The sequence below is a fragment of the Pseudophryne corroboree genome (assembly GCF_028390025.1).
Source record: "Pseudophryne corroboree isolate aPseCor3 chromosome 3 unlocalized genomic scaffold, aPseCor3.hap2 SUPER_3_unloc_7, whole genome shotgun sequence".
In the NCBI taxonomy this organism is placed as follows: Eukaryota; Metazoa; Chordata; class Amphibia; order Anura; family Myobatrachidae; genus Pseudophryne; species Pseudophryne corroboree.
In genome coordinates, this window is record NW_026967563.1 from 1,380,391 (window position 1) to 1,404,367 (window position 23,977).

General features: G+C 45.5%; 1 protein-coding gene across 1 annotated transcript in view; it reads right to left on the bottom strand.

Moving 5' to 3' along the window:
- LOC134984639 (uncharacterized) overlaps positions 1–23,977 on the bottom strand; it is a 452,661-nt gene that overhangs the window by 248,069 nt on the left and 180,615 nt on the right. The window contains exon 8 of the mRNA XM_063950183.1: positions 172–955. Within this exon, the coding sequence (XP_063806253.1) occupies positions 172–955 (784 nt within the window). The remainder of the gene's footprint in view (positions 1–171; positions 956–23,977) is intronic.

The window sequence follows — 23,977 nt, forward strand, 5'->3', positions numbered from 1 at the left end:
AACAACATATCAAAATCACATTAAATACGTCAAGTAGTCACGTGTCCCTGGAGATTGTAACTGGAGGCCCTGCCCGCCTCCGTCATCCCGTGTCATCTATGGCAACTGTAGCAGCAGGAACGGTTGAAGATTCCCTGAACGTGTTGTCCCGTCGCCGTCTCCTGGGATTACGGACTCTGTGCCACCGTTCCATTTGGGGTGGAGGAGACAATGAAAGTTCAAATGGGTCCAACCAATTAGGGAGACTCGGGGCCGGGATATCCAGGGCTGAGCAGAAGTCCTTAACGCCATCATATTCCTGTAGGACAAAAAGGGTTCCTTTGTAGGTCACTTGGATAGACAATGGGAATCCCCATCGAAATTTGATGTTACGGTTTTTAAGTTCATCTGTGAGGGGGCGGAGTATACGCCTCTGTTGTAAGGTAGACCACGAGAGGTCCGGGAAGATTTGTATCCTGTGACCCTCAAAAATAATGTCCGCTACCCGTCTGGCTGCTCTAAGAATCTCCTCCTTTTCCTGAAAGTAGTGGAGTCTGCAGATGACGTCTCGGGGTCTTTCCGTTGGCGTCCCTCTAGGTCGCAAGGCCCGATGTGCTCTGTCAAACACCATCTGGTAGTCAGAGTCCGCCCCTAAAAGTTCATTGAATATTTTGGTTAGAGCAGATTCAACGTTTTGGGGAGCGACGTCTTCAGGCAGTCCCCGTATTCGCAGATTATTCCGGCGTCCCCTGTTATCCACGTCATCTAGTCGGCGGCCCATGGCCATCAGAGAGCGCGACTGGCGAGAAATTAGATCATGGAGATCAGATATTTTAGAGTCCGTCTTCTCGGAGCTATCCTCCAACGTTACCACTCTATCTGCGACCTGAGTGACATCGGACTGTATGGAAAAGAGACGGGTCTGAATGGAATCTTGTATCCGTTGTTCCATGGACTGAAGGTCTTGTTGCAGGTCCTGGCGGGTGGGAAGGGACCGCAGTTTAGAGAGAATGGTAGATAAGTCCGAGGACTCCACCACAGGAGAAGATGGCGGAAGGAGAGCAGGGAGCTCCCCAGCCGTATTACCGGCCATGGATCCGGAGTGTAATGAAGACGAAGAAGGGGTGGATGAGGTAGAGTCAGTTACTGGTGGCCGGAATAGCGTCCGAAAAGCCTTGGCTTGGGATGAATCTGCTGGATTAGTTGACACTTTCTTGGTAGAACGTCTTCTCGTCATGAGGCACGGTGCTAAGCGTAGTCAGAAGAAATTATCGTCGAATTGGGTGTCCACTTACAGGCGACATATCACGTGTTCCCCTCAGTGTGGCTCGGTCAGATCATTGTAATTTAGGGATCAGGCACCATGATGTTAAGGGTAGAATATCGTAGTTGCAGAGAGCCGGATGCCCGACAACATGTTGCGGTGCTCAATGTACCCCCTTTTCAGAAGAGAAAGAACAGCAGCGGCAGGGGAAGGGGGGTCTCCGCTATCTCCCCGTTATAGTATAAGAAAGTCTGAAGAAAGGGTGCAATGCAGGGAGTCGCCACAAGAGGGTATTCCAGTCCCAGCAATGAGACAGTTTGCAAATAGGTGAGACTGGCTGTGTTTTCCTCAATAGACGGAAATGTAGGGTAATAAAGATTTAATACAAAAAAAAAAAAAATTAATATGGAGGCCAGGAGGGGGGGGGGGGGACATCTGAGGCACCGTGCACTGCTAATCCCCAGTTGTCAGATGTTTACCAGTGCTCAACAAGCAGCACAGTGTGGAGGACAGTGGTGATGGGCAAAGTGGGCAAATAGCCCTTAAACAAAATGGCGCCGGCTGACTCTGTTATAAGGCCTCCGAGACCTGGCCGTCTATTATTCTTCTTATGCAGTCTTAATCATTGGTGGCAGTGAAGAGGCAATCTGGAGGCTTGGTAAGCCGGCGGGGTCTGGCGGGGTCCGGCGCGCTCCCGCGCGCGGTAATGCGATCCTCGTCTGGCCTCTGTCTCCTCGGCGCCGGTCAGCTGGTCCCCGCTCCGGGCAGCGCACAGAGGAGCTCTCCGGCCGGGTCGGCCAGGCACTAGGTGAGAGCAGCAAAGGCAGCAGTAAGAGGGACGGAGGAAGTACCTCGCCAGCGATGCGCATACGGTCCACTTCCGGTCCCGGCCGCAGAGAAACTGAGCCCCCGGCTTCAGGTGGGTGAGTAGGCCGCAACCTGCACGGGTGCAGGAGGCACCCGCCGGCTCCGCTGACCACTGCACCCAAGGTAGGAGTGGGGTGAGGGTGCAGGAACAAGTGTGGGGATTCAGGTAGCAGCAGGTAATAGTGTAAATATAGATGCCTCAGGACTACACGACTGCCTGGGTTTGTTACCAAGCCACGCCCCCCCCAATTCATCTTTTAACGGGCCTACATTCTCCTTCTTTAACCTTTTACTGTTTGTGTATTTATAAAACTGTTTAGGATTGCTTTTACTCTCTATAGCGATTTGCTTTTCGTTTACAACTTTTGCTGCGATTATTACTTTATTGCATTTTTTTTGCATTCCTTGTAATGCTGGAATGACTCCTCCCCTCCATTAGATTTAAATGTTTTGAAAGCACGCCTCTTTTTAGCCATTGCTTCTTTGACCTCCTTATTGGTTTGTTTTTAGTACTCCTGCGTTTACGGGCCCTCATTCCGAGTTGTTCGCTCGCAAGGCGATTTAAGCAGAGTTACACACGCTAAGCCGCCGCCTACTGGGAGTGAATCTAAACTTCTTAAATGTGCGACTGATGTATGCGCAATATTGCGATCACAAACGAGTTAGCAGTTTTAGAGTAGCTTCAGACTTACTCTGCCTGTGCGATCAGTTCAGTGCTTTTCGTTCCTGGCTGACGTCACAAACACACCCAGCGTTCGGCCAAGCACTCCCACCGTTTCTCCAGACACGCCTGCGTTTTTTCCAGAAACGGTAGCGTTTTGAGTCACACGCCCTTAAAACGCTGTGTGTCCGCCCAGTAACACCCATTTCCTGTCAATCACAATGCGTTCTCCGGAGCGACGAAAAAGCCGTGAGTAAACTTACTTTCTTCTTAGTAAAGTTACTTGGCGCATGCGCAGTGCGAACATTACGCATGCGCACTAAGAGATTTCTCACTGCGATGCGATGAAAATCTCCGAGCGAACAACTCGGAATGAGGGCCACTGTTCATAGGAATGAATTTGTGAATATTGCTATCAAGCAACCCTTTTAAAGCATCCCACATTACCGTTGTGTCTTTACCATGAAACAAAACTTCCCAATCAATCTCGTTTAGTGCCTGCCTCAGCATATTGAAGTTAGTTTTTCTAAAGTTAAATGTTTTAGTTATTCCCTTATAGCTGTTTCTTGAAACTGATGTCGAATGTGATCATATAGTGGTCACTGTTTCCCAAGATCTCCCCAACTTTAGTGTTTGATATAATGTCCACATTATTGGTAATAACTAGGTCCAGAATAGTTTTACCTCTAGTTGGGTCCTCGACTAATTGAGTTAAGTATTGATCCTTTAATGAATTTAAGAACCTGCTGCTCCTAGTTTTTACACATGAAACGTTACTCCAATTTATATCAGGATAGTTAAAATCCCCTAACACTAGGATGTCCCCCATTCCCGCAGCTTTTTCAATTTGGTGTAAGAGTTGCTCCTCGTCATGTACACTAATATCCGGTTACTTGTAGCACGTGCCAATGACTAGTTTCTTCGCCTCTGTGCCCCCACTTGTGATCTCACCCCATAGCGACTCCACGTTATCTCCAGCCTCCCCGAAAATACCCTCTATTAAGTTTGGTTTTAGAGATGGTTTAACAAAGAGACATACCCCTCCTCCCCTTTTGGTAGCCCTATCCCTCCTGAAAAGAGAATATCCCTCCAAATTCGCAACACAGTCGTGAGAATCGTCCCACCATGTTTCCGTAATACCTCTAATATCATACTGAGACTTTGATACAAGCCATTCCAATTCCCCCATTTCTCTAACGTCCTAGTGGATGCTGGGACTTCCTTAAGGACCATGGGGATTAGCGGCTCCGCAGGAGACTGGGCACATCTAAAGAAAGCTTTAGGACTAGCTGGTGTGCACTGGCTCCTCCCCCTATGACCCTCCTCCAAGCCTCAGTTAGATTTCTGTGCCCGAACGAGAAGGGTGCACACTAGGTGGCTCTCCTGAGCTGCTTAGTGAAAAGTTAGTTTTAGGTTTTTTATTTTCAGTGAGTCCTGCTGGCAACAGGCTCACTGCTACGAGGGACTATGGGGAGAAGAAGCGAACTCACCTGCGTGCAGAGTGGATTGGGCTTCTTGGCTACTGGACATTAGCTCCAGAGGGACGATCACAGGTTCAGCCTGGATGGGTCCCGGAGCCGCGCCGCCGGCCCCCTTACAGAGCCAGAAGAGCGAAGAGGTCCGGAGAAAGCGGCGGCAGAAGACGTTCCTGTCTTCAGATAAGGTAGCACACAGCACTGCATCTGTGCGCCATTGCTCTCAGCACACTTCACACTCCGGTCACTGAGGGTGCAGGGCGCTGGGTGGGGGCGCCTTGAGACGCAATGAAAACACCTTAGATGGCAAAAGATGCATCACATATAGCTCCTGGGCTATATGGATGTATTTACCCATGCCAAAAATGTACAGAAAAACGGGAGATAAGGCAGCCGATAAGGGGGCGGAGCCTATCTCCTCAGCACACTGGCGCCATTTTCCCTCACAGCTCCGTTGGAGGGAAGCTCCCTGTCTCTCCCCTGCAGTCACTACACTACAGAAAGGGTTAAAAAAGAGAGGGGGGCACAAATTAGGCGCAGTATAAAACAATACAGCAGCTATAAGGGGAAAAACACTTATATAAGGTTATCCCTGTATATATATAGCGCTCTGGTGTGTGCTGGCAAACTCTCCCTCTGTCTCCCCAAAGGGCTAGTGGGGTCCTGTCCTCTATCAGAGCATTCCCTGTGTGTGTGCTGTGTGTCGGTACGTTTGTGTCGACATGTATGAGGAGAAAAATGATGTGGAGACGGAGCAGAGTGTCTGTAATAGTGATGTCACCCCCTAGGGGGTCGACACCTGAGTGGATGAACTGTTGAAAATTACGTGACAGTGTCAGCTCTGTATAAAAGACAGTTGTTGACATGGGACAGCCGGCTACTCAGCTTGTGTATGTCCAGACGTCTCATAGGCCGTCAGGGGCTCAAAAGCGCCCGTTACCTCAGATGGCAGATACAGACGCCGACACGGATACTGACTCCTGTGTCGACGGTGAAGAGACAACCGTGTTTTCCAATAGGGACACGCATTACATGATTGAGGCAAAGGAAAATGGTTACACATTTCTGATATGAGTACCACCAAAAAGGGGTATTATGTTGGTGAGGAAAAACTACTTGTAGTTTTCCTGAATCTGAGAAATAAAATGAGGTGTGTGAGGATGCGTGGGTTTCCCCCCGATAACAATGGATAATGTCTAAAAAGTTATTGGCAGTATACCTTTTCCCGCCAGAGGTTAGGGTGCGTTGGGAAACACCCCCTAGGGGGGATAAGGCACTCACACGCTTGTAAGAACAAGGGCTCTACCCTCTCCTGAGATGGCCGCCCTTAAGGATCCTGCTGATAGAAAGCAGGAGGGTATCCTAAAATGTATTTACACACATACTGGTGTTATACTGCGACCAGCAATCACCTCAGCCTGGATGTGCAGTGCTGGGTTGGCGTGGTCGGATTCCCTGACTGGAAATATTGATATCCTAGATAAGGACAGTATATTATTGCTTATAGAGCAATTAAAAGATGCATTTCTATATATGCATGATGCACAGCGGAATATTTGCCGACTGGCATCAAGTATAAGTGTGTTGTCCAATTCTACCAGTAAAGTAATCAGGTGATGCGGATTCCAAACGGCATTTGGAAGTATTGCCTTAAAAAAGAGGACATTTGGGGTCGGTCTTTCAGACCGGGTGGCCACGGCAACAGCTGGGATATCCACGTTTGTACCCCAGGTCGCCTCTCAAAATAAGACGCCGTATTATCAGGCGCATGCCTTGTTGGCAAGCGGACAAAAGGGTTCCTCTTTTCTGCGCGTGACAGAGGGAGAGGAAAAAGGCTGCGGAGATCAGCCAGTTCCCAGGAACAGAAACCCTTTCCCGCCTCTGCCAAGCTCTCAAACGCTAGGGCTTTACAAGCTCAGGCACGGTGGGGGCCCGTTCTCAATGAATTTCAGTGCGCAGTGGGCTCACTCGCAAGTAGACCCCTGGATCCTTCAGGTAATATTTCAGGGATACAAATTGGAATTCGAGACGTATTCTCCTCGCCGTTTCCAAAAGTCTGTTTTACCAACGTCTCCCGCTGACAGGGAGGCAGTTTTGGAAGCCATTCACAAGCTGTATTCCCAGCAGGTAAAAATCAAGGTACCCCTCCTGCAACAAGGAACGGGGTATTATTCCACACTATTGTGGTACCGAAGCCAGACGGCTTGTGAGACCGATTCTAAAATCTTTGAACACTTACATACAGAGGTTCAAATTCAAGATTGAGTCACTCAGAACAGTGAATGCGAACCTGGAAGAAGGGGACTACATGATGTCTCGGGACATCAAGGATGCTTACCTTCATGTCAAAATTTACCCTTCTCACCAAGGGTATCTCAGGTTATGGTACAGAACTGTCACTATCAGTTCAGACGCTGCCGTAGGGATGGTCCACGGCACCCCGGGTCTTTACTGAAGTAATGACCGAAATAATGATATTCCTTCGAAGGAAGAAAATTTTAGTTGTCCTTTACTTGGACGATTCCCTGATAAGGGCAAGATCCAGGGAACAGTTGGAGGTCGGGGTAGCACTATCTCAGGTAGTGTTGCGGCAGCACGATTGGATTCTCAATATTCCAAAATTGCAGCTGGTTCCGACGACTTGTCTTCTGTTCCTAGGGATGATCCTGGACACAGTCCAGAAAGACGGTGTTTCTCCGGGAGGAGAAAGCCAGGGAGTTATCCGAGCTAGTCAGGTACCTCCTAAAACCGAACCAAGTCTCAGTGCATCAATGCACAAGGGTTCTGGGTAAAAATGGTGGCTTCCTACGAAGCAATCCCATTCGGCAGATTCCACGCAAGAACTTTCCAGTGGAACCTACTGGACAAATGGTCCGGGTCGCATCTTCAGATGCATCAGCGGATAACCCTGTCACTAAGGACAAGGGTGTCCCTCCTGTGGTGGTTGCAGAGTGCTCATCTTCTAGAGGGCCGCAGATTCGGCATTCAGGACTGGGTCCTGGTGACCACGGATGCCAGCCTGCGAGGCTGGGGAGCAGTCACACAGGGAAGGAATATCCAGGGCTTATGGTCAAGCCTGGAGACATCACTTCATATAAATATCCTGGAACTAAGGGCCATTTATAATGCTCTAAGTCAAGCAAAGCCTCTGCTTCAGGGTCAACAGGTATTGATCCAGTCGGACAACATCAAGGCTGTCGCCCACGTAAACAGACAGGGCGGCACAAGAAGCAGGAGGGCAATGGCAGAAGCTGCAAGGATTCTCCGCTGGGCGGAAAATCATGTAATAGCACTGTCAGCAGTGTTCATACCGGGAGTGGACAACTGGGAAGCAGACTTCCTCAGCAGACACGACCTCCACCCGGGGGAGTGGGGACTTCACCCAGAAGTCTTCCAACTGATTGTAAACCGTTGGGAAAAACCAAAGATGGACATGATGGCGTCCCGTCTCAACAAGAAACTGGACAGATATTGCGCAAGGTCATGGGACCCTCAGGCAATAGCGGTGGACGCTCTGGTAACACCGTGGGTGTACCAGTCGGTGTAGGGGTTCCCTCCTCATGATTCTCAGTACTTTTGGTATGAGAGGCAAAGAAAGTGAGGAGTAAGAACTATACTCGTGGCTCCGGATTGGCCAAGAAGAACTTGGTACCCGGAACGGCAAGAGATGCTCACGGAGGATCCGTGGCCTCTACCTATAAGAAAGGACCTGCTCCAGCAGGGACCTTGTCTGTTCCAAGACTTACCGCGGCTGCGTTTGACGGCATGGCGGTTGATCGCCGGATCCTGATGGAAAAAGGCATTCCAGATGAAGTCATCCCTACCCTGATCAAAGCCAGGAAGGATCTAACCGCGAAACATTATCACCGCATTTGGCGAAAATATGTTGCGTGGTGTGAGGCCAAGAAGGCCCCCTCATAGGAATTTCAACTGGGTCGTTTCTTACATTTCCTGCAAGCAGGACTGTCTATGGGCCTAAAATTAGGATCCATTAAGGTTCAAATTTCGGCCCTGTCGATCTTCTTCCAGAAAGAACTGGCTTCAGTGCTTGAAGTTCAGACGTTTGTCAATGGGGTACTGCATATACAGCCTCCTTTTGTGCCACCAGTGGCACCTTGGGATCTCAATGTAGTTTTAGGGTTCCTAAAATCACATTGGTTGAATCACTCACCACTGTGGACTTGAGATATCTCACATGGAAAGTGGTAATGCTGTTAGCCCTGGCTTCAGCCAGGCGTGTCTCAGAATGGGTGGCTTTATCATATAAAAGCCCTTACCTAATTTTTCATTCAGACAGGGCAGAATTGAGGACTCGTCCTCAATTTCTCCCTAAGGTGGTTTCAGGTTTTCACATGAACCAACCTATTGTGGTACCTGCGGCTACTAGGGACTTGGAGGACTCCAAGTTACTGGACGTAGTCAGGGCCCTGAAAATATATGTTTCCAGGACGGCTGGAGTCAGAAAATCTGACTCGCTGTTTATCCTGTATGCACCCAACAAGTTGGGTGCTCCTGCGTCTAAGCAGACGATTGCTCGCTGGATTTGTAGTACAAATCAGCTTGCGCATTCTGTGGCAGGCCTGCCACAGCCAAAATCTGTTAAAGCCCATTCCACAAGGAAAGAGGGCTCATCTTGGGCGGCTGCCCGAGGGGTCTCGGCTTTACAACTTTGCCGAGCAGCTACTTGGTCAGGGGCAAACACGTTTGCTAAATTTTACAAATTCGATACCCTGGCTGAGGAGGACCTGGAGTTCTCTCATTCGGTGCTGCAGAGTCATCCGCACTCTCCCGCCCGTTTGGGAGCTTTGGTATAATCCCCATGGTCCTTAAGGAAGTCCCAGCATCCACTAGGACGTTAGAGTAAATAAGAATTTACTTACCGATAATTCTATTTCTCGTAGTCCGTAGTGGATGCTGGTCGCCCGTCCCATGTGCGGATGGTCTGCAATACTTGTATATAGTTATTGTTACAAAAAAATCGGGTTGTTTATAGTTGTGAGCCATCTTTTTAGAGGCTCCTAAGTTTATCATACTGTTAACTGGGTTCAGATCACAAGTTGTACGGTGTGATTGGTGTGGCTGGTATGAGTCTTACCCGGGATTCAAAATCCTTCCTTATTGTGTACGCTCGTCCGGGCACAGTATCCTAACTGAGGCTTGGAGGAGGGTCATAGGGGGAGGAGCCAGTGCACACCAGCTAGTCCTAAAGCTTTCTTTAGATGTGCCCAGTCTCCTGCGGAGCCGCTAATCCCCATGGTCCTTAAGGAAGTCCCAGCATCCACTACGGACTACGAGAAATAGAATTATCGGTAAGTAAATTCTTATTTTTACCCGATAGGCTTCTTGCGTTCACAAGCATACATCTTAGCTTAGCCTCTCCATTGCTCCATTGCCCGTTTGTTTTAGTTGTATCTTATCTATATTTACAAGTGTCTTTCTAGACTCACCCTTACTGTCTGTTATTCTCCTCCCTCCCTTTCCACCCCATCATGCTTAATACAGCTTTCCTCTCTACTATCTCTATCTGACCTATAAGACTTTCTAAACCCCCCTCCCTGATGTTAGTATCCTCCCTTATGCTAAGCACATTACTTTCTATATACCGTATTGCTGAGCCATATTTGTCATTAGGTAATACATTGGGAATATCTTGGGCAATACCTGTGTCAGTATTTCTGGTGTCAATACCCATGCAAATACCCTTGCCATCTGATCTTACGCTCCCCCCTTCTCCACTCCCAAATTGTTCACTACCCCCATCCTTACTGCTCTGCCTAATTAACCCACAGATTCTAACTAAAATCTCCCCCCAGGCTCCTAGTCTAAAAGCTCCAACCTTCTGACCATGCAGCACCACAGCCCCCCCTCATTCAGTTGCTATCCATCGCAACAAAGATGGCACCTGACTGAGAAGAACGCCCAGGGTTCCAGGAACACAAACCCCTCCTTCCTACACCAGTCTCTAAGCCACACATTTACCTCCCTAATCTCCCTCTGCCTCCCTGGGCTAGCGCGTGGTACTGGTAATATTTCAGAGAATATTACCCTAGATGTCCTTGCCTTAAGTTTCTTGCCTAAGTCCCTATAGTCTTTCTTAAGGACAACCCACCTACCACTAACTTTGTCATTGGTGCCAACATGCACCAAGTCTGACGGGTCTTTACCAGCCCTTCCCAACAATCTATCTACCCTGTCCATGATGTGTCGTACCCGAGTACCCGGAAGACAACAGATTACGGCGATCACAGTCACGGTAGTAGGTTGCCCTGTCTTCCTGATAATAGAATCCCCTACCACCACAATCTGACTAGGTACTTCACTATCTTTTTCCCATCTGCATCGTAGGGACCGCTCCTCTGGTTGCTAGAGGAAACTGTCTCCTCCGGTTCCATCATTTTCTCACTGCCATCCTCAGAATCTTCATCCAATCAGGTGAATTTATTGGGGTTTGGCAGATTGGAGATGTCCTGTCTTCTCCTCCCCCTCTTCTTCCTTCTAACCATGACCCAGCTGTCTACCTGATCTTCCTCATCTACCAGTGATCCCCCTGCAACTCCTCCACCATTCTATCTAACCTTTGCTCGAGATTGTGAATGCTCCTCAGTCGCATAACGGTCCGCTCTAGATCAGTTACCTGGGCTACCAGGGTGGCCGTACGGTCACATCTCGCAGATGTACCCACACTTGGACTGTTGTGTCAGGTGCGCATACATCATGCACGACACGCACTGAGTGAGATTCCCAATCTCGGCCAACCCCATTTTTTTTCGTATAATCTGTTTTTATTGAATATAATACAGACATGTGCTATATAAACACGTAAGAACACATTAACTGACACTTAGAAAACGGCTTAATATAGTGGCGTACAGTAGTATAAATGAGGTAGTAGCAGCGTGTTCAGTATATACAAAGTCTGCACTAACATTTTTTGAGACAGGAGCCATTAGAAGAAAATAGACACAGGATGGAAAAAAGAAAATAACAGAGAAAAAGGTGACCAAGCCGAGAATGCAAAGAAGAGAAGGAAAGGATGTGTGAAAAGAACAGATATATTCAAATATGCAAACCCGAGACAAATGACAAATAGATTCTCATCTCATTTCGCAGAAGAATTATGGGTCTTGTACGACTCAGAGGTCTTCTATTCTATCCAAGGCAGCCATATAGCAATAAACTCAGACCGTCTATCCCCAGCACTCAGTAATATATCTTCCATATTCATATAATAATCCAGTCTGGAGAACCAGGTATGCCACGTAGGAGGATTGGAGGACCTCCACAGAGTGGGAATTACTGCCCGGGCGGCATTGCCAAGGTGTCGTAATAGTGATGTCTTATAGATAGAGAGTGGGGTAGTGGAATGGATCAACAACCAAATGGCCGGGTCAGATGGGACAGGAGCATGAAGGATAACACTGGAAATGGAAATTACATCACCCCAAAAAGTTTTAATAAGGGGACAGGTCCACCAAATGTGTAACAAAGAGCCTAAATCTTTATGACACCTCCAACAGGCAGGTGAGATAGATGGAGAAATGGCGTGTAGGAGGATAGGGTGTCTGTACCATCTCATCAGAATCTTATGCGTTTCTCTGACCTGTATGCATATGGAACTCCCATGGGCTTTAAGAAAAATAGAGTCCCATTCGCTGTCTGAGAGTGAGATGTTCAGATCTCTTTCCCATTTCTGGGTGAAAGGAGGAGGGGCCAAGGAGTCAGACGCATACAGGAGTCTAGACAAGGTGGACACCGTGTGTACGGGGTTCTAGGGCGCAACACACATCCTTTCAAATGGAGTCAGCTCCCAGGATGCTTGCCGGTATATATTATCCGTAGATAGGAAGTGTCGAACCTGTAAGAACTTCCAGAAATCAGCCTGCGGGATCTCCCATTTTGCTCGAATATCTGAAAATTGCTTAACCCCGGATGGTTGATCTAGCTGATCTACTCTGAAAAGTGCCTCCAGCGCCCAGTTTTGGTAATAGACAAGGGAGAGGCCAGGTGGGAAAGCCAGGGTTACTCAAAAAGGAAGTTAGGGGGCCAAAGACCGAGGAGAGGGACGGTCGTCGTCTTATCCCTCTCCAAAAGGAGAGCGTAGGAGAAATAGTCGGGTGGGGTTGCGGAAGTTTGGGTAAGGTCGGGAGACAAGGGAAAATTTCAGGGTATAGATGAACATATAGGCCTTCCAAGGGGATCTGGTCTGAAGATCGACAGTATCTAGGTCGACAATGTTTAGGTCGACCACTATAGGTCGACAGTCACTAGGTCGACATGGATGGAAGGTCAATGGGGTTTCTAGGTCGACATTAGCTAGGTCGACAGGTCTAAAGGTCGACATGAGTTTTTCACATTTTTTTTCTTTTTTTGAATTTTTTCATACTTAACGATCCACGTGGACTACGATTGGAACGGTAATCTGTGCAGAGCGAAGTGGTAGCAGAGTGAAGGCACCATGCCTGAAGCATGGCGAGAGAAGCGAGCCATGTGAGGCGACGTGGTGCACTAATTTGGGATCCCAGTCACTCTACAAAGAAAATGACACCCCCAAAAAAATCCTCATGTCGATCTTTAGACCTGTCGACCTAGAAACCCTGTCGACCTTCCTTCCATGTCGATCTAGAGTGGTTGACCTAAACATTGTCGACCTAGATACTGTCGATTTGATGAACCACACCCCTTCCAAGACCACCCATTGTTTAACCTCCCCGGTGTCTTAATGCATACGGAGCCCGCGCTATTTTTCATAGAGGGGATAAAAGAGGCCATTCTCTGGGATCTAAGTGCCTGTGCTAACAAGCATTCCGGTTTATTTCCCCACTTATAGTATTTGCTGTTACATTTACGCAGAGAGGCCTGGGTTTTGTTATTGAGGATTTTCCGGAGGTATGTACGGGCTTCGGACAGATCCACCAATCGGAGGGAGACAGGGAGGATTTGTGGAGGGCCTCCAAAGAATGGATTTTATGCAACAATGCGGTGGTTAAGGCCAGTCTATTATTCTTCACAAAAGAGCCTAATTGGATCAATTTAACCTGTATAACACATTTGTGGGCCTCCCAGACCGTAATTTTGGATAATTCCCCTGTATCGTTAATGGCAAAATAATCAGATAACGCCTTATCTAGTTCAGATTTGCAATACTCATCATATAGGAGGGATTCATTAAGGCGCCAGGTCCAAGGGCCGGGGGATCGGGACAGGACTGAGAGAGACAAGAATACCGGGGCATGGTCTGACCAAGTAATGGAGCCAATGGAGGCGTCCACTAATAAGGGTAGGTGTCTATGGCTCAGAAACAAGTAGTCTAGACGTGAGTGAACCTGATGTGGGTGCGAGAAGAATGAGAAGTCACTGTCAGCGGTGTGTGTGTGACCCTCCAAGAGTCAGCAAGTTGAAATTCGTGGAAGACCTTCCTAACCTGTCTATGTTTTCGTTCAGAGAATTTAGGGGCTGGCGGGGAGGTGTCAATGGAGGGGTCCATGGATCAGTTTAAGTCGCCTCCCAAAACAACAATACCTGTCATGAGGGCTTCAAGCCGGGGAAGTTGGGAACGGAAAAAGGACAGTTGGCCCTGATTTGGAGCATAGAGTGTACGCCTGAGAAAATATATTGCATTGGACCACCACCAATCTCCCAGGAACTAATTTATGGACTGAGACATCAGTCACTTGTAGGGCTTTAGAAAAAAGTATAGCGACCCCCTTGGATTTACTTTGGGGGTTGTTGGAGTAGTAAACGAGGGGGAATCTATGATTTACTAAAGAGGGCCTGCGGGCAGAGATCTTAAAGTGTGTCTCCTGTATCAGAGCCACATCTATTCCGTCCGACCGCAGTGTCCGAAATAAATGGGACCTCTTCTCAGGGATGTTAAGACCTTTGGCGTTGATAGAGGCAAATTTAAGTGTACCCGGGGAAGACATCAAATCGTATCACAGTACAGGATAGCAGGAGACTCGGACAGGTCTCTAAAGAAAGTGAGAGACAATACAGAAGAGAAAGAAAGGAAAAAGAGCAGGTCACAGAGAATAGGAACATCAGGAACAAAGAAACACCCGCAATGGGAGAGCTGGTAAGTATGTATACCAGCAACCCCATAGGGCACAACGGCCGTGTGCGGGACCGGGGCAAGGGAGTCACCCCCTAAGGCACTATATCTACTATGAACATTTTAAGAAAAAGAACGAAAAAACAAAAGCAAAACATTAGTATTAACCGGCAGTAACAACTAACTGTCTACTAGTATAGTCTCAATACTAAGCTCCAGGTTTGAAGGTGAAGCCGGGGAGAACACAGTGAAACGGGGCAGAAGTGGCACAAGGCCACATAGGATGTGTCTCACCCGGCATGCCACAGCCAGAACATTCAACCCTCCTGCAGAAAACAAGAAGATCCAGTTTGCAGGGCAGTAACAATGTCGTCAGGTAGCGGAGGAGTCCTGGCACACGGGGAGGGTTTTGGAAGCTTTCTTCTGAGAGCTACGTACAACTTGCCATGACGCTCCAGTCCCCGCAGGTTGAGGCGGGTGCAGATCCGGGAGGATGAAGTCCCAATCCGGAATCTTCGGGGGTGGGAGACCGAGACCGGAGCAGAAAGTGGGGAGGTTGGAGGGAGTATGTAGGGTGTGTAACTTTCCCGAAGCGGAGACCTGTAGACTGAAAGGGAAACCCCATCGGTATTTCAGTTGTCGTTTACGGAGTTCCTCCGTAAGGGGATGGAGGGTCTCTCTTTGTTGAAGCGTATGCCAGGAGAGGTCCTGGAAGATGGAAATTGGGTTGCCATTAAAGTCCAGGCCATCCAGGCGGCGCACTCTGCATTACTACTCTCAGAAAGAGGAAATAATGAGCAATCAACATATGACGTCCCGAGGTCGGTCGGAGGAGAGCCCTCTTGGTTTGAGGGCACGGTGAGCTCTGTCAAAGATTATGGCGTTAGCCGGGTCCTTACCCAGAACTGCGTTGAATATTTCGTCAGGGCATCTACTAGGCCTGTCTGGGGGACATCTTCGGGAATACCTCTCACCCGGACATTGTTTCTCCTACCTCTATTGTCCAAATCCAACACACGGGTCCACAGCGACCGGATTTCATCTGATTGAGCTTTTGATAACATCCGTTAGGGACCCCATAAAGACATCAGCGGAGTCACTATGGTCCTCCAGTGCTGTTACCCTATCCGAGAGCTGCTAGATATCATGTTTGATAGATGCCAACTTTCTACGCATGGTGTCTTGGAGGTCCTGCTTAGTTGGAAGCGTTTTCATAAACTTCAAGATGTCTTGAAGAGCATTATCACTGTGAGCGTGGGGGGCGGGTTGCTCCATCGCTAAAGGGGAGGCAGGAGAGGCGGAATGACAGGAAGAGGGGCTTGAGGGAGAGAGATCTTCAGAAAGCGTTACGGGAGTGGGTTGTAGGAATGATCTCATTCCCGGCTGGGTCATGGTCTCCCTAGATTGCGTAGTATTACTTTTCTTTTTCCAGATGCTGAGAGGAGGACAGATGATTAACCGATAGCATGTGATAGCGAGACTATATGCACGGTGCTGCTCAATATGCTGTGAAGTGCCTACAGCATGGTGACTCCCAGTGGAATGGCACTAGCACGCCATTAATCAGATTTCAGCCATTATGGTAACAAGCACACGGTGGGCATCGGTTTCCGCATCCCCGGAAAGGGAAGGGCGGGTGCTGAAACGTCCGTTTTTTTATCGAAAAGTACTGTATTGCAATGTCAAATTTAAAATGCCCCGTTTTTCGACATTTGCGGCAATTCGACCGCAATTACATATACCCCATCATTACAGTACTGCCAACAGGAGAACTGCATAGCAACACTGTAACAAATGTGTTACACCGCAGCCTGCTCTCCCTCTGTGAAGGGAAGGATTTAAGCCGTATCAGCTACAATCAATGTCAGAGTATGTAGCAATTGGATAAGCAACAATGTATAAAGAAATCTTCTAGAGTGAGGTTCTTTTCAATCCACCTTTCAATAACAGGCTTTTACATGATATGTGCTTCTACTACTTCATTTATATTTAAACTATCTCACGATTTGAGTCATCCACAAATGAAATGATACATTAAGAATGACTAATGAGTTGTTTATTTAAACAGTTCAGACAACCAATTAGGTTGAGAACCCCATAATGAGAAATGGTAATATACCCCTATATTAGGAGACTATAGATAACTCCTTGGCTGGATTAATCACTCAATACTGTAAAACACCATACATGAATGTGACTGTCACCCCTTGGTATATATAAAACACTGACCACAGGTATACCACAAGGGACTAATGATATATTATAATCCAATTCTAAGGGAGGAGATATAACAGTAAATGTAATATTGTGACACATCCCATAATATTCTATTGCACATAGAACTGCATAGGTGGTACTACTTGTGTCAATTCATATAGTAAGTGTGGGATTGTGGGACCATTACTCAAGGGGTTTCGACTTACAGTACATTAATACGACTAGAGGTTATATAACAATGATTACAGACATACTGTAAGGGATTTAGGACATATTATGGGATCCGAATAACTTGCTCAATATTATGATCTATCCCACAGTAATGTGTTGGACCTAGAATTGTATAGGTGGTATTACCTGAGATAGTTGATATACTACGATTGGGGATGATTAACATTAAAAGTTATATTTTATACAAATTAATGATTTTCTCTCTATCTTAGTGCGCCAACACAGAGACAATCTTCTTTCTTACCTTTCCCTACACCATGAGCCATAATGGCTTAAGGAAAATAACATAAACATATAGTATGTTCCCCACACTGACCATGGCATATGAAGATATAATGACACTAGGAATATGTACAAAATGATGTTTTGATAAGATACTGATGAATATGTACTTGAGCAGAAGAAGAAATATATCACTTATCAATTGAGACACGCTTACCGAAAGTATCTATTTATATCTCGTGGTTATAGAGCTAAAATACTATGATTTACAATTAATTTACTATAAAAAATTCCCTTACTGATATGCATTTTGGCTTACTATATAGACTTGTGATAGACCTAGGAAGTTTTACTTTTATGGACTAGCTTAAAATATAAAGGCTACAAGCACCTCTATAGGACTCATTAATGAAGAACTGAGAGACATTAGAGAAGGTGTGATTCAATATCCAGTAGCCATCCATTAGTTGCTGCTCAGAGAAGGTAGCGGTTGGTAACAATTTAAGGAATGTGTTGTTTTAATATCTCAGATAATTACAATCCAATTGAACAGAAGGTTAAATCACTACAAGATTTACAGGGACACATGAACCAATCGGCTGATTGGGATCTTTTTGGATGGATGGGAGCTAGTATTTCTAAGTGGCTATATCAAGTGTTACATTATGTCATGATGATAATTCTTATAATTCTCATAATCTATGTAAGCATCAAATGTCTGCCGGCCCTTGGTCGACAGTGTGGCAAAATACTAACACCCCAAAGAAAGCCAAAAACTAATCTTATGGTGATGACCCCGGTTACCTACACTGCGGTAGCCCACACATTATCACACTAACAGAAATATACACTTAATAGGTGCGTACATGCTTTTGCTTCATACACACACATAGCAAGAAGAACCTCAACCTATAGCCAGGGTAAAGACACAACATGTTCTGTCGCTATCTCTTCCATTTCTCTTATCTACACAAGTTTTTTGGAGGGTTGAGGCTTTTTGCATCGATACTCAGTGGACTAGTGCCAGCAATTGCATCCAGAGAACGGGTTTTCCTTATTCTATCTCACATCTCACACTACTCCACTCATCACCAGACAAATCATTTACACATGGTGAGTATTTGATTTATTATATGATAGTTGTTTGGAGATTAAACAAAACGGTGGAATGTTGAAGTTATATCAAATATCCTGTATTGTCTCATTAATTGTACCTATGATTCTTGATATTCTAATGTTCCCTTAAACAGTGTCTTCTTTTAGTATAGAGTTAATATGCACAGAGTAATAGTCTCCCTCAACCTTTGAGCATCATTTGATTAGGTGTTTACGTGGCTAGTAGCAAGGCCTGTGTGTAGATAACGAGTGCTCAATGATATTGTATGAGACTTTGTGGCAGAACAAGGACATATCATGGAATATCTGATGGACCTTCACTTTGGACAACAACACGTTATTATGAACAAGAATGTCCTTTATGACAACGAAGCCTATTAGAGAACCTAATTGTTATGTATAGAAGATTCAAGATTTATAGACAAGTCTGCCATCTTATGGATAAAACCACTCTCTTTAATGAGCTAATCTGACCATATTTGGTATTTCCCCTTATTGTTCATCAACCAATGTATCTTCATGATTCAATCTATATGTACGCCTTGTTTGTAAATAAGCTCTGAATAATTGTATAGTGTTATGGTATAAATAATGTAAAGTCAGTGTTCTAAAGACACAGGCTCATTGATGAATTCTGTCTTGGTCCAGGCTCCTCTGCACAGAATATTGGAAGCGGTTCCCTCTTTGATAATAAATTCTATATGCTGAATATCATCACAACGGAGAACTCTCTATTATTATTATAATTATTATTATTCGGCTTTTACACCAGACTTGTTGTATTGGGACTGTTTCCATCTCCTTTTCCTTTTGTTTTCCCTTGAGACAGAAAGGGCTGAAAAGCTGGAACTTTAGGCTTGAATTTGTATGTGGAAGGAAACTTCACATTTTTGGAGTCTGCTTCTGACTCTAAGATACTGATTCATTCTTTACCAAAAAGAATATCTCCAGTAAAAGGTAAAGACTCCAAAACCTTTTTGGATTCTGAATCAACTTTCCATGTACGTAGCCAAACTGCTCTGTGAGCGGCTACTGCTGAAGCTGATGCCTGAGAGGCAATAGTACCCATATTCAAGGCAGCTTCTTCCAAAAAACATTGTAGCCTGCTTGATATGTGCTACGTGAGAGTTTTGCTCTCTAGATGCAATTGAAAGATCCCCTTCCAATGCATCAGTCCAGGCAGCCACTGCTTTACACATTCAGGCTGAAGCCATGACTGGTCTTATGTTTGTCCCAGACAGGGAAAAAATGTTTTTTTTTTAGAAAACCATCAACTCTCCTATCCATGACGTAATTTAATGATGTAGAAGACAGAGGTAATGTAGATATTCCCAGTAAACGAATGACAAGCGTATCTACTTTGGGGGCCACCTCCCTGTTTAAACAGTCCTTAGCCGTAAGAGGATAATTGGAATTCCATTTCCTTGGAATTCTAACTTTCTTACTGGGAGTAGCCCACGCCTCTTCCATAATTTCCTTCAGCTGTTCTGACCCAGGAAACTCAGTCCTGACTGTTTTGGGACATTTAAACACAGGTGACTTGGATTTTAACACAGGCTCTGCTGATTCTTCTAAGGATAGAATGGCTTTCATCGCATTAATTAACTCAGATATGTCCACTGAGCTGAGATCTCCTTCCTCATCTTCGTATGCAGAACCGGAGTGTAATGAATCTTCTTTCTCCAACGAATCCTCATCTGAAGCATGTGTAGACTGTGAAGATGTTGTTTCATGTCTATGTGATTTACTTACCACTGTCCTTTCATCCTGTTTTTGTTGAGAGGCTGCTGCTTCCCCTGCTGGATGTGATAAACCCCAAGTGGAATGCTGCATGTAAGGGTTAATAGTGTAACCTATCCCTGGTACAGAAGTTGGAATTATCAACTCAGCTATACTGGATAATGTCTGTACAAAGGTAGCCCATGGTGTTTCAACTTGCACCTGTGTCCTCCTTGGATTTTTCAAGAGACTTTGTTGAAAGCTAAAACAATTTTTCTGAACCAGATCCTGAGAGGTTAACCCAGCTTTGACAAACATGATATGAGTATTGGTGCTGCTGTGAGTGTATTTTCCTCACCCCTGCCGCTCTTAGACATGATAAATAATCACACACTTGCACAGTGTACTACACAAATTGTGACTGTAATCACTTTAAATTTTGTTAAAGTGACATAGAATCCAACCCTACCCTGCTTTGTACAAGAATTGAAGATCGGAATAGACAGAAAAACTGACAGAATTATAGTAAATTCAGCAATCACAGGTTATACATTAGTATAATAATCAGTATGAGCACATAATCAACTACAAATACATTTCAAGTATGTAGGAGAAACCTATTATTGAGAGCATTGAGCGACTGGAACCGGAAGTGACATTGGGTGCGCACACGAGGAAGAAGCGAGGGGGAAGCCAGCGGCCGGGGAGAGACAGTGGCCAGGAGGAAGCAGCGGCCAGAGGGAGCCAGCAGCCGGTGGGGAAGGGAGCCTGCAGCCAGAGAGAAAAACTTCTGTGCACAGATCAGCGGAGCAGGGAGCAGATAGGTATTAACTTTCCCTATTAGCTTTTCTCACTGTGTTGTATAACCGATTGTCTTCCTTTGTCCATTACTGCATTTTATTGTTGAGTCCCTGTCTTTGTACTAAATTTATCCTTATCCTATCCATTTATTTATATTTTTATTTATTGTCCCTTATTCCTTTATTTTAGTTATTGTTCCTTATATATTCCTTATGTAGTGATTGTCCCCCTCTTTTTGATTTTCTGAAGGTAACTGGGTGTTACCACTAATTGGTAATCTCATTTAATGCATGTCGTGCATGATGTATGCACACCTGGCACAACAGTCCGAGTGTGGGTACATCTGTGCGAGATATGAGCGTACGGCCACCCTGGAAGCCTAGGTAACTGATCTAGAGCAGACTGTTATGCGACTAAGGAGCATTCACAATCTCGAGCAAAGTTTAGGTAGAACAGTGGGGGAGTTGCAGGGGGGATCACTGGTAGATGAGGAAGATCAGGTAGACAGCTGGGTCACAGTTAGAAGGAAGAAGAGGGGGAGGGGAAGACAGGACATCTCCGATCTGCCAAACCACAATAAATTTGCCCGATTGGACGGAGATTCTGAGGATGGCCGTGAGGAAATGATGGAACCGGAGGAGAATGTTTCCTCTAGCAACCAGAGGAGCGGTCCCTCCGATGCAGATGGGAAAAAAGATAGTGAGGTACCTAGTCAGATTGTGGTGGTAGGGGATTCTATTATCAGGAAAACAGGGCAATCTACTACTAGGACCGTTATACAGTCTGTTGTCTTCCGGGTGCTTGGGTACGGCACATCGCAGACAGGGTAGATAGATTGTTGGAATGGTCTGGTAAAGACCCGGCGGTCTTGGTGCATGTTGGCACCAATGACAAAGTTAGTGGTAGGTGGGATGTCCTTAAGAAAGACTATAGGGACTTAGGCAAGAAACTTAAGGCAAGGACATCTAGGGTAATCTCCAAAATATTACCAGTGCCACGCGCTAGCCCAGGGAGGCAGAGGGTGATTAGAGAGGTAAATGTGTGTCTTAGAGACTGGTGTAGGAAGGAAGGGTTTGTGTTCCTGGAACACTGGGTGGACTTCTCAGTCAGGCGCCATCTTTGTCGCTATGGATTGCACATGAATGAGGAGGGGGCAGCGGTGCTGGATGGTTAGAAGGTTGGAGGAGCTTTTAAACTAGTAGCCTGGGGGGAGGGTTTAGTTAGAAGCTGCGGGTTAATTAGGGAGAGCAGTAAGGATGGGGGTAGTGAACAATTTGGGGGTGGAGAAGTAGGGAGCATAAGGTCAGATGGCAAGGGTATTTGCATGGGTATTGACACCGGAAATACTGACACAGGTATTGCCCAAGATATTCCCAATTTATTACCTAATAACAAATATGGCTCAGCAATACGATATATAGAAAATAATATGTATAGCATAAGGGAGGATAATAACATCAGGGAGGGGGGATTAGAAAGTCTTATAGATCAGATAGAGATAGTAGTGAGGAAGGCTGTATTAAGCATGATGGGGGAGGAAAGGGAGGAAGTAGAATAACAGTCAGTAAGGGTAAGTCTAGAAAGACACTTGTAAATATAGATAAGATACAACTAAAACAAACGGGCAATGGAGAGGCTAAGCTAAGATGTATTCTTGTGAACGCAAGAAGCCTATCGGGTAAAATGGGGGAATTGGAATGGCTTGTATCAAAGTCTCAGTATGATATTATAGGTATTACGGAAACATGGTGGAACGACTCTCACGACTGGGTTGCAAATTTGGAGGGATAATCTCTTTTCAGGAGGGATAGGGCTACCAAAAGGTGAGGAGGGGTATGTCTCTTTGTTACACCATCTCTAAAACCAAACTTAATAGAGCGTATTTTTGGGGAGGCTGGAGATAACGTGGAGTCGCTATGGGGTGAGATCACAAGTGCGGGCATAGAGGCGAAGAAACTAGTCATTGGCACGTGCTACAAGTAACCGGATATTAGTGTACATGACGAGGAACAACTCTTACACCAAATTAAAAAGCTGCGGGAATGGGGGACATCATAGTGTTAGGGGATTTTAACTATCCTGATATAAATTGAAGCAACGTTTCATGTGTAAAAACTAGGAGCAGCAGGTTCTTAAATACATTAAAGGATCAATACTTAACTCAATTAGTCGAGGACCCAACTAGAGGTAAAACTATTCTAGACCTAGTTATTACCAATAATGTGGACATTATATCAAACACTAAATTTGGGGAGACCTTGGGAAACAGTGACCACTATATGATCACATTCGACATCAGTTTCAAGAAACATAGCTATAAAGGGAACAACTAAAACATTTAATGTTAGAAAAACTAATTTCAATATGCTGAGACAGGCACTAAACGAGATTGATTGGGAAGTTTTGTTTCATGGTAAAGACACAACGGAAGTGTGGGATGCTTTGAAAGGGTTGCTTGATAGCAATATTCACAAATTCATTCCCATGAGCAGTAAATGCAGGAGTACTAAAAACAAACCAATATGGCTTAATAAGGAGGTCAAAGAAGCAATGGTTAAAAAGAGGCGTGCATTCAAAACATTTAAATCTAATGGAGGGGAAGAATCATTCCAGCATCACAAGGAATGCAATAAAAATGCAAAAAAGTAAAGATCGCAGAAAAAATTGTAGACGAAAAGCAAATCGCTATAGAGAGTAAAAGCAATCCTAAAAAGTTATATAAATACATAAACAGTAAAAGGTTAAAGAAGGAGAACTTGGGTCCATTAAAAGATGAATTGGGAGGTTTGATAAATGATGATAAAATAAAAGCGGAAATACTGAACAATTGTTTTCCTCAGTATTCACCAGGGAGGATCAGTCGGAGAAAGTAGTGCATAAATATAGTGAAGGTAATGACTCTTGGCTGGATACTTGTTGTCCTGGAGAGACTAAGCAAAATAAAGATTAATAAATCACCAGGCCCAGATGGTTTTTATCCGAAGGTTATTATGGAGTTTAGCTAGCAAAACCCCTATACTTGATTTTCCACAGTTCAATTAGATCAGGCAAGGTACCTAAGGATTGGCGCATAGCAGAGGTAGTGCCTTTATTTAAAGAGGGAACTAAAAATAATCCTGGTAACTATAGACCAGTTATCTTAACCTCTACAGTGGGCAAAATATTGGAAGGTATCTTGAGGGATAGCATAGAGGATTATCTGCAGGTTAATAAGATTATTAGCAAATGTCAGCATGGGTTTGTAAGGGACAGATCATGTCAAATTAACTTAATTAGCTTCTACGAGGAAGGGAGCAAGAATCTTGATCAGGGAAAAGCAGTAGATGTGGTGTATTTAGATTTTGCAAAAGCCTTCGAAACAGTGCCTCACAGGAGAC